General features: G+C 56.3%; 1 protein-coding gene across 1 annotated transcript; it reads right to left on the bottom strand.

Annotated features, from left to right (window-relative positions):
• Window positions 1–6,349: 6,349 nt before the first annotated feature.
• On the bottom strand, window positions 6,350–11,088 carry RAX (retina and anterior neural fold homeobox). The gene is made up of 3 exons (XM_066246763.1): window positions 10,600–11,088; window positions 10,110–10,363; window positions 6,350–7,316 (listed from the first exon to the last, which is right to left on the bottom strand). The coding sequence occupies exons 1-3, from the start codon at window positions 10,886–10,888 to the stop codon at window positions 6,819–6,821; spliced, it is 1,041 nt and encodes a 346-aa protein (XP_066102860.1). The 5' UTR covers window positions 10,889–11,088; the 3' UTR covers window positions 6,350–6,818.
• Between the last annotated feature and the right edge of the window lie 451 nt (window positions 11,089–11,539).

Below are 11,539 nucleotides of genomic sequence, written 5' to 3'. Positions count from 1 at the left end.
ATTTTAGATTTCTTCTTTTTTAATATAGGCATTTACAGCTATAAAATTCCCTCTAAACACTACTTTAGCAGCATCCCACACATTTTGGTATATTGCATCTTCAATTTTATTTCTTAAAGTATCCTCTGTGGGGGAAGATTGTCCACATAGAAGCAAGAAGTTGGCATAGGGATAGGGCAGGTTTGGTGGCGAGTTGAGTTTGGCAAGAGCAGAGGGTGTGTGCAGAGGAGTTTGAGTAATGGAGAAATGTAAATTAGAGCCATATTGTGTAAAGAACTAAACATTTTATGCTGAATGAATTTCAGATAATCAGTTACCACTTCTAGGACTACTGTATTATTTCACCTTCTTCTTAGATGTGAAATGAGTGGCTTTCTGTAAGTGCAGAAGACAGATGGGGGGAATTGTAAAGGGAAGGACAGGAACAAGATCATTACAAATACAAAATGAGGCACATTGGGCAACTCCTGCCCTGCCCTCCCAGTCTTGAAGAAGTACGTGGTGGAGGTTCAGCCTGTGACTACTTTCCAAGCAGCAAGAAACACTGGCAGTGTTTGCAAAATGGCTACATCTCATTTCTCTGTAGAAAGCAGGGACTGTATCTAATGTCATCATAGGCTGATTTTTAAGTTTTAAAATAATAACATTTTTGTTGCCTATTCCTTCCCTTTTGAAATTCTCTTTCTTTGGCTTCCATGCTGCCATACTCTCCTGGTTTTTCTTCTGTTACTCCTGTCTCCAAATAGCAACCATTAAATGCTGGAGTTTCTCAAGGCTCTGTGGTGGGCCTCAAGCCTTCTACTGGGTCTTCTCCAAGCTTTTCTTCCTACCTTCCCAGCTTTTCTCCATACCACAAACAGGATGGCTTATTTGAGGTGATCATGTCACACTTGTTAGCAGACATTAGTTTTTGGCTGCCCAGCACTTGAACTGTAGGTATCTGAGCACATATGTACAGTCACATCCTTGGTTCCTCTTAGACCATGCTCCTTGAGGGTGAAGACTCATATTTACCCATCATGACACATCCACCATGCCTTGCAAGTCTCCCAAATGGAACAAGATCCCAGGGAAATTACAAAGGTGAAAAAAAAAATTAGGGCTATTTTTTTTTAAGTACAGATGGGGAGACTGTAGAACCCAGATACTGCCAACACTGGGAAGAGCCTTTATGAGATGTGACAGGAAGGCAGCCTTGTATACAATTCCTTCAGAACCTTCTAAGATAAACACACATGCTTATATCAAGTACAGAACAGAGGGAAGGGGCTTATAAAAAGAGGTGTTACAGTTCAGGCATCGATGATGGGCTGACAAAAAGGAGGGGGAGATATTAGAGGTCGAGCTTTACGGAAGGGCCTGTTTAAGGTTACAGGATCACGCAGTGTCATAGCCACGCCTAGACCACAGACTTCCTATTTGCAGGGGCGCTGCTGCTCCTGGCCTTAAGAAGCGGACCGTCGAAGGTGGGGAGGAGAGAACCCCACACTCTCTGGGTCTTCCGGAGCTGTGAGCCGTGGCCAAGGATCTAGATGATTTAATCCAGTTTTATGAAAGGGCCTTTACAGTGAGCAATTAAGGCACAGTTAAGAAATTAATCACTAATGAATCATTAAGTCTGCCCATTATTGTTCAGTTAACAAACTGAGGTCAGATGATTAGAGCTAGTTCCCAATTAAGAGGACGACATTGGCACAAAGCACGCCTTCGGGCTCTTGAAGAGTCCCGCGCTCCCCGCCTGGCTCTGCGGAGCCTCCTCTTTCCCAGGCGGGTTAGGACGCAGGCCGAGCCCCCGGGAGGGTGCGGAGCTCGCGCCTCCCGAGCAGAAGAAGTGCCAATTTGTTCTTATCATCGTCCCTAAAAGTTTTCCTGCCGGCCTCTTGGAGCCGGGGTTGGAGCTGTGGTTGGGGCTGGGTGTGTGTTTGTGGCCGGGAAGGAGCGGGGCAGTCTCCGGGGCGGCTGGGGTGGGGGTGGGGCGCACAGCCTGCCGTTCCCGCGGTGCCTGCCCGCAGAAGGGACGCGGGCCGTGGACGCGGACTCCAGGCCGTCTCCGCTTCCCGCACGCCGACTCTCCGAAGTCTCCGCAGGCTTTTCAGTGACCCGGTGAGTCTGGCGGAGATCCCCTCCCCCCCTCGCGGGATTCTAGATTCACCGGGCGGGGTGGGGTGGGCGGGGATCATCTGTCCTAGTTTGACGGTCCCGGCTCCTCAAATGTGGACTCTACGTTCTAAGTACATAAACAAGCGGGCCGCCCTGTCCAGGTGGTGACCCCGGGGGAGCCTGCCCCGCCCGCGGGGTCTGGGTCCTCCCATCGCGCACAACAGCGGCGGCGGTGGGGGCGCGGGTCCACACAGCGCAGAACCGGGTTCCGAGAGCGGGAAGCCCGGGATGGATCGAAATCTTGGGCGGCCCTGGGGCCGTGGTGCGGGGCCCCAGGACACCGAGCGAGGAGGGTTTCGCGGGGCTGCGGCCGCCTCTGGATCCCGTGACTCCGAGACAGGCGACCGGGAGAACGGAGGGCTTCGTGCCCCGCGCCCCGCGGCGGAGAAGCATCACCACCGGAGGTGGGGACCCGTGGAGGCCACTGCCGGCACGACCCCCGGTGGGCAGGGAGAGACTCCTCCGCAGGGAAAACTGGAGCTCCCCCACTGCGGCGGGGGAGACGAATCGCGGTCGGGAGAGCGGGGCTGGCGGTTTTCGCACAAGCTGGGGACAGCAGGGCCGGCGGCGTCCGCTGGGTCTGCACGAGGTCGCAGCGGCGCAGCCGACACTGCGCAGGCCCGAGCCGGCGGCATCCCCTCTCGCAGCGGACCAATCCGATACGTCCTTCCCCGCGCGGACCAATCCGGTGCGTCCTTCCCCGCGCGGACCAACCCGAGGCGTCCTTCCCCGCGCGCCCCCGCGGTCCGAGCGCCCTGCTCAGCGAGGCGCCCAGCCCAGGGCTCAGGCGCAGAACAGCAGATGTTCAGCCGACTTGCCCGCTTCCCTCGCGCGGCCAGCCAGGGCAGACGTCGTCTACTATGGAAGGATCCCCAAGCCTTCCCTCTTAGTTGACCGGACCCACGTCGGCCTGAATCAAGGCCTGCCTCCGTCTTGGGTCGCTGTGTTCCGAACAGCACCGTGTCTTTTCTCCCCGAACTCCGTAAGACCATTCGCAACGGGTTTTTGTCTCCCTTCAGTGGACCCTCAGGTTGATTATGGAAGACTCAAGAACCATTTCCCAAGTAATGCCGGCTTACTGGGAGAGGCCTTTCCCCCGGAGTCTCGTGTACTTGCCCCAAATCAGAGCAGCACAGATTAGTTTTGGAAGCTAGTGCCCCACCGAGGCAGGCGCCTCTGCAAAGTGCTTCGTAGCCCTGAGCTTGAGTAGTGGCCCCACGTATTTGGGGCTCTAATGCTCCTTATCGCAAGCCATTCTCACCTCCAGTTTGAATATTGGCTTCCCGCCTCACCTGCACCCCTTCTCCTGGAGTCGGCAGCAAGAATCGGCAGCAAGAATCGCAGGACCAGCCCTGGCCGGTTGGCTCAGTGGTAGAGCGTGGACCGGGCGTGTGGAAGTCCCAGGTTCGATTCCTGGCCAGGGCACACAGGAGAAGCTCCCATCTGCTTCTCCACCCCTCCCCCTCTCCTTCCTCTCTATCTCTTTCTTCCCCTCCCGCAGCCAAGGCTACGCTGGAGCAGAGTTGGCCCCGGGCGCTGAGGACGGCTCCATGGCCTCCACCTCAGGCACTAGAATGGTTCCAGCTACAACGGAGCAATGCCCTAGATGGGCAGAGCATCGCCCCCTGGTGGGCATGCCAGGGTGGATTCTGGTCTGGCGCATGCGGGAGTCTGTCTGACAGACTAACTCTGGAAAAATGCAAAACAAAAGAATCGCAGGACCTTAGAGCTGCCCTGCTGGGCAGTCCTTGGGGGTGGAGGCGCTGGGACTGATGTGCTGTCCATCCTTCCCCACGAGACCCAGGAAAGCAGTCACAGTTTGGGCACCCTCCCCTTGGATCTCAATTCCCATGTCGTCTAATGAACTATTCTTGGGAACTGAAATGAGGAGCACTTATTCAGCAAATGTTTCTTGGGCATGCAGTAGTATGATGAAATGCCCCCAACCTCTGTTGTTCCAGCTCCAACAATTACAGTGGTGTGAACTGGAGCAACCTCTCTGTATCTCACCTTCCTCGTTTATAAAATAGGGTTACCTGTATCTTTCTGGTGGGGTCTTTGTGGGGCTCTGATAAGTCAACAGACAGATGTAAACCACTTAGAAGCACGCTGTCATAGTTTTCAGTGATCATTACCATTAGCATTTTTATGATCACTTTCCAAGGACTTGTCCTTGAAATCCAGTTATGGCTCAAGTTGTTGATCCCTAAAGAGATGGTTTAGAAGAATATTCACTCTCAGACTAAAACTAAATAGTGAAAAGAGGAGAGGGAAGTGGTGGAAAGTTGTGGATGAAAAAAAAGAATGGATAGAAAAATGGCAGAGAGAGAAGACAAAAAGAATGATAGTGGAATTGTAAGAGAAGAGAAAGATGCTGATGGTGGGACGGGCAAGGTCAGAGGTGCCCAGGGCTGTGATAAGAATAGTGAGGGCAGGCCTGACCTGTGGTGGTGCAGTGGATAAAGTGTCGACCTGGAACGCTGAGGTCGCTGGTTCAAAACCGTGCACTTGTCTAGTCAAGGCACATATGGGAGTTGATGCTTCCTGCTCCTCCCCCCTTCCTCTCTCTCTCTCTCTCTCTCCTTTCTAAAATGAATAATAAAGAAAAGAATAATGAGGGCAGAAAGAGTATGGTACTCACTGGGGGCGGGATGCAGTGAATCTGGGAGTGCTCTGAATAAATTGTTCCTAAGCATTAAAGAATGAAAGAGGACAGGCCAAACTAAGAGAAATTTACATATACATTCATCCTGAGTTTACTTACTTTTTTCTTGCCAAAAACTGGTATCACCTGGGCCACTTCATACATTTCCCAGCGGAACATCCTTGTGAGTGAAAGCGCAGGTATTACTCCCTACACCTTGGGGGAAATAACCGATTTAATAAATTCTTACTGACCAGCCTACTATTTGCAAGGCCCCAGGGGAAGGACTAGGGCACACAGTCCTGTGTATGCCATAGCCTCTCAGGACCTGGCATGGCAAGGCCTGAATACTGCAATAACACTCCCTTTCTCTGAGACAGTCTTTTTCGGAAGCAGGTTTCAGGAACCCAAGCGCAGTACAGGGCTGCTGAGGAGGGGATAGGAGAAGCGGCCCATAGTGGGTATGGCCCCATTCCAGGTCACTGACAGTTTATGCAAAGGACTTACAGGTGATCCGCTTTCATCTTTCCACCTCCCAGAGAGGTAGGGTTCATTCTGACTAAAACAGGGGCTGGGTGGTTTACTAACATGCTAACGAACAACGGACAGCTGGTTGATACTATGGCTCTGGAGACAACTCTTTGGGTGTACGCGTAGCAAGGGGACCAGAGGACGTGTGCAGAGGGAATTCAGGTTATTTCTGCGGCCGCCCAGCTTCTAGGGTCAATTTTGGATATCGCAGCCGCTCAGGCTGAGTCCCCGGGCCCTCCTATACCCGGGACTCCGCGAGAACCTAGGCAGCTTCTGAAGCCCGCGGAGACCTCTGGCTTCCTTTCCCACCCCAGAGCCCGCGCCCGAGAAATGCAGATACTCCACGATGCCCCGCGAGGATGTGTCCTCCCGCTGGGCACAAAGCGCTCCAGGACACATTTCCAGGGCGCCGCCACAGCTAACCCATCGTGGGTTAAACAGACCGCTGGATTGGGGGATAAGGAGCGAGTTGGGGGGAAGGCGCGAGACAGAGGCACCAGGCTCAGAAAAGGAAAAGTCGCTCTGCCCCAGAATTCGGAGGACTAATGTCATCGACGCTGGGCAGCAGGGGCTGACATCGACCTGGTGACCTGGACAACGATCTGAGAGGGGCCTTTGCGACGTTCAGTTCTCATCCGGGGAAAGGTTGTGTAGACGCTTCCCATCGGTGTCAATCCTTCCAAGCAGCAGCCTCGACTGGACTGCAGGGCATCGCACGCGCAGCTGAGCCTCAGGCTCCGCCCGCCCTGAACGCCGCACGCTCGTGCGCGCCCTTCGGTGCCAGGGAAGGAGAGCCTGGGGTCCCCGGTCCCGCAGCACCGGGAAAGCGGGTGACTGGCTAGGATAGGGACACAGCGTCCGCTGCGGAACAGCGCCCCCGGGAGGAAAGCGTGAGGGCGTCCTCCGCGCTCGCCCGTTTCCTTGACTCACCGGACCCCACAGCACGGCCCCTTCTGCACCCCGATTCACACTCAATCCCCACACCGCAGTGCCGAGCGCGCTTAACTAGAGTCATACCAAAAACAAGTTAATCTTTAATTCCCCCTCAGCACTTTGAAACTACTTATACAAACAGGTATTCAGACTCTTGTTTGTCCGCTCCCCGCCTCACAGTTGTGGTGTCTGGGGTCGCCAGTCCCCCCGGAGCGCCGAAGTCAGGTGCTTTAAGTCCCTTGAGTCCGGGAGCTCCGGCACCCCGACGGTGGGAGCATGGCGGGCGGCGTCGGGCCTTCTCTCCCTCTCCAGCAGCAGGGCGGGGGTCCGTGGGGGTTGGGGTGGCCAAGGGGCCTCGGAACCTGATGGTCGGTCCTCCCGGGTGAGTCAGGAGCAGACGCGCACCCAGTCCCAAGTCTGGCCGCGGCTTCAGGCGGCACGGGACAGGAGTAACGGAGTCGGGGGACCTGGGGGGGAAAGGGGTGCACGCTTGCGGCCCGGGATCGGCTCCCAGGAGGGTCATCGGGCCCGATTTGGTCCTCGGCACGCCCTAAAGGGCCTGCCACGGCTTCCCGATGGCCTGAATGTGCTCCTTGGCTTTCAGGCGCAGCGCCGCGATGCTGCTGTTGCGCGGGTCCGCCTCGTCCAGCGGGAATTTGTCCCCGAAGCCGGGCCCGCAGGGATAGGCGGGCGGCGGCGGCGGCGGCGCAAGAGGCTGCAGGCCGGGGCCCAGCGGCGGCGAGCTCAGGAAGGGCGGCGGCGGCGGCGTGTAGCTGGCGGGCAGGCTCTGCGCCGGGGGCCCGAAGCCCGGCAGGCTCTGCAGCGCCGTAGCGCCTCCTCCCGGCAGCGGCGGCCCGAGCCACGACTCCAGCGGCAGGGCGCCCCCCGCCGGCCCCCCGCCGCCGCCCGCGCCCGCCCCCAGGGGCGCCAGAGCCGCGGAGGGTGGGGAGCGGCTGAAGGAGAGCAGGGGCGAGTCCTGCAGCTTCATGGACGACACCTCCAGCTTCTCCTGCCGCCGCCACTTGGCTCTTCGGTTCTGGAACCACACCTGTGGGGGGCAGCACAGCGGCCGTCGAGCTGCAGCCTAGCCCGCTCAGCGCCTCCATCCCAAGTACAACTGGGGCTCGACAGTCCCGCACCTGCTTCTTTCACACACACACACACACACACACACTGGCATTATCCTTCTTTTTACGTCCCTTTTTCTCCTTTTTGTCTCTTTGCTCCTCCTCACTTGCTTCCTCTGGGTCTCTTTATCCCTTCCTTGTCCTCCATGGCGTTCCCAGCCTTGCCTCTTTTAACTCACCCATAGCTATGGTGTACATGTTTCCAAAAGAAGTGAAGTTAACCCTAAAATCAGTCCACAGGACTTTGGAACCCACATCTCACCCCATTTCTACGGCTTGCTGGTCGCCAGCACCTCCCGACACTTCGGTTAGACTCTCCGTCCTCCCTGTGTGGCTCAGCTCTCAGCAGCCGCACCTGTCTTGGACTCTCTGTGCCCTACCTATCTTTTGTCTCGATTATAAACATTTGTATAAACAAGTACTCTAAGTAACTGTCACCACTGGATGCTAAAATACACCTTTCCCCATGAATTACTAGTTATGATAATTAGGAAAAAAGTATGAGTTTATTTTATCCCAAGCATATTTGAGTTGCTGCTTTGATAAGGTTTACATTTTTATTTCACTGATATCCATTTAGGAGTTTTGACATTTCTTATAAATGGCTTTTGATGATTACAACAGTTTAAGTTTGTTGTATCTCCTGTTACTTTCTGAAGTTAGTTCTGACATTATCCTAAGATGGGTTCAATGAATTCAAGTCTTTTTTTTTTTCTTCACATATAGAAAGCCCTTGCCAGGGTGAAGTCTGGTCTCTTAACAATAAAACTTCCATTACTGATTTGATAAAAGCACAAGAAAGGACTGTAGTTAGAGTTTTACCTCAAAGTTACCATTCTCAGAAACAACAGAGAGAATTGGTCTAGCTTAGTGAAGTATATGGAAAGGACTTTGGCCAAAGCCACCAAACCAGTGGCTTCAATGTGATATTTATAAAGGGAAATGGGGGAATATAGTTGCAACCTCAGAAGGGAAAAGGAAGTTCTGAGTCAATAAGTGTGGAGAAGGAGATCTCCAGGAGAGCGAAGGCACTAGCCGGCCAGCCCCTGAGCCCAGCAGAGCAAGTATGTGTAAGGCTGGGCTTTGGGGAGGGGGTTGGGGGAGAGGAAGGGCAAAAGTGTAAGTACCCTGCCCCTTTCCCACAATATTCATCTATCTATCGGAGGCCCCAATCTACCCAGAGAGATATTTGCCAATAACAGAGAAAAGAGAAACACTGGCCTGGGTGAGTGCTCCCATCCCCCTGTCTTCTGTTTCTCTACTTCTTTGCACGTCCCACTCCATCCCCCAAACTATCCCCCATGGTCTCAGCTCAGTATCCTGAGTCAGAGGGCTGACGACCATACAGTCAGCTTACACTGCTGCCCTCAATGCAGTGGGAGACCCTGCCTAGCACCGCTCCCCCATCTGGTTACATCATAGACATTTGTTAAGAACCCACCATATGCTGGGCATCATGCTTGCCCTGTGGTGACAGAGAAGTCACAGACACTATTCGCAAGAAGCTCACAACATAGAGGAGAAGTCAAAAGACCTGAACAAGTACAGAGGAAGGAAAGGAAGGTGGGACAGCAGTGGCCTCAGGTACGAAGGCAGCCCTGCATGCACTGTGCCTCTACTCTGCAAGGGCGCTGGAAGGCTTGGCCTCTCCTTTTTCTTCATTGTTCACTTGTGTGCTTTTCCTCTCCTTACACCAGCCCCCCTCCCGAAAAGCAGGTGCTAATATGGCCACCCCTTCAATGAAATCATTGCAGCTTTACTGCCCCAAATTAGCAGAAATTGAACTGTCCTTGTCAGTTAATCCCAAGTCACATTAGGGAATTACGTTTTAAAACCACATTTACTCATTACTTTAAACCTCCAAACTAGGCAAGAGCTTGTCCTCTTTTACTTTTAAGACCAGGCTAAAAGCCCCAAACATCTGAGTGTCTCACTTCCTGGAAATCTAATTCATTAGACACACAAAACTCCCATCTCAGCTCTCCTGCCTTTCAGATGCAGTGAACTTTCTTCCCAGGGACTCCCTTTCAGGCCTCTGGAAACTTTCCCAATTTGGAAATCCTCCCAGATTTTTCACAGATGACTAGCAAATATTTAAGGCTTTCAAATATTTTAATGATCAGGGATTAAAGATAATTCAGCTTTAATTAAAGCGGAAACCCCTTTACAACAAAAAGAAAAGGCCTCCGCAGCAGCGGGAAGTTTGGTTGGATGTGCACCAGAGAAGCAAAAGTCAGTTCCTTAAATAAATGCACCGAAAGTTTCGAGTGCGAGGCGCCAGCCCCGTCTCAGGAAGACGGGGTTTTCATTTTAAATACCCTACCTAGTAACTAGGGTGGCCTTTGGGGCCCCAATTCGGCGACCCTCAACCGCTGCCTACATTTACTCTCTCCTCAGTACAGGTCCCCATCTCACACCCAGCCTCGCTTCGTCTCATGCGCTGTCGCCTCTGCTTGCCAGCCATTCCAATTCCTCTCTTTAGCTCAGAAGAGGGAGACCCCCAAAGGGGAGCTGGAATTGCAAACTGGAACCGCGTGTCAGAAGGACCGTGCACGGAAGATCTGGGACGCTCCTTTGGGGCTCCGGGCCAGTCAAGTCGAGGAAGGCCAACGGGCCAAGGACCATCAGAGATGCGTAGACCCCCGGGGTTCAAGGGAGCCCTCGCGGGAGCTCGGACTAGGGCCCTCCCGGGGCCGGACCCCGGCGCGCTTTACCTGGACCCGGACCTCGGGCAGGTTGACCTTGCCCGCCAGCTCCTCGCGGCTGTACACGTCGGGGTAGTGGGACTTCTCGAACGCGCGCTCCAGCTCGTGCAGCTGGTAAGTGGTGAAGGTCGTGCGGTTCCGCCGGTGCTTCTTCTTGGGCGGCTCCTCCTCGGAAAGCTTCGCGTCCCCGGCGGTGGGACCGACGGGCAGCCCCGGGCTCGGCAGCGCCCCCCCGGGGTCCTTGGGGCAGTAGGGGCGAGGAGCTGGGCCCAGGGGCCCCGAAGGTCAGAAACTCTCGCCGGAGTATCCCTGGGCCCACCCCGCCCACCCATGGCCCGGCAGCCGGAGGCGTGCTCCGAGACGGCCCGGAGGGGCTAGGGGGTCGGGTGGAGGCTGGGAAGAGCCCCTAAGTTTCCTCCGAACGCGAGTCGGAAGCTCTCTCCTCCTGCAGTTAGTTTGGGCTCCCCGGGGCCTCGCAGCAGCCCGAGCGCGCACTCACCTTCGTACTCCGGCGCGGCCCGCGCGGCCTGCGGGGAGGGCTCCGCGCCTCCTCCCGGCGCCTTGGGGCAGGCGGCCCGCGCGCCCGGCCTCCCGTCCCTCTCCTTGGCGCCCCGCGCGCCCGGCTCCGCCGGGAAGGAGGAGCCGAGGATGCCGTCGTCTTTGGTAAATCCCAGGATGGCTTCGATGCTGTGCAGCCGCGAGGTGCTCCCTCCCGGGCTGCGGAGAAGGTGGCCGGCGAGCGAGAAGCTGCCGTCGGCCATGGCGGGGCCGCACCCGGGCAGATGCATGCGGAGAGCGGGAGGCAGGGGGCGCGGCCCTCACGCTGGGGAGCGACGTCTGCTTTGGAGACAGAGAAGGGTCTAGAAGTTGGTGATTCCCGCGCGCAGCCGTCCAACCCCAGAGCTTCTGATCCAAGGTCAAGCTCGGCGGGCCGCGCTGGCGGGGCTGCGCGCGCTGCAGGCGGGAGCCCTCGTCCCCCGCCGCCTGGGTCACCGCAGGAGTCGGCAGGTGCGACTCCCGGGAGCGCGGACGCCGGGCGCTAAAGGAGGCGCGCGGGCTCGCCCGGCTCCTCCCCTCTGGCTCCAGACTCAGCCCCTCCCCGTACCCTTCCCGCAGCGGGGCGGGTCTTTCCCTCGCCGGACCCCGGACGCGGGCAGCACTCAGAACCTCCCACCGCCCACCTCGATTCGCTCCAGACACTCCGAACACACCCCAGGGGCAGGCGGCGGGATGTTTGACGGGCCTGGGCGCCCAGGCCTGGGATTTGGCTCCCTCAGTCTTGCTCAGTGGGACCGACGCCCTTGGTCTCTTCTCCGCACGCCCCGGGCTTGCCTACCTCCTGGGCGCCCCTTCTCCTTCACCTCCCCCAGCCCGGGCTCGCCTCCGTCCTGGGCGCCCCTTCTCCTTCATGTCCCCCAGCCCCGGGCTCGTCTCCGTCT

The sequence above is a fragment of the Saccopteryx bilineata genome, chromosome 11, assembly GCF_036850765.1.
Source record: "Saccopteryx bilineata isolate mSacBil1 chromosome 11, mSacBil1_pri_phased_curated, whole genome shotgun sequence".
NCBI lineage: Eukaryota > Metazoa > Chordata > Mammalia > Chiroptera > Emballonuridae > Saccopteryx > Saccopteryx bilineata.
Note: the sequence above shows the minus strand (reverse complement) of the source record. Positions and strands in the feature narration are given on the sequence as shown.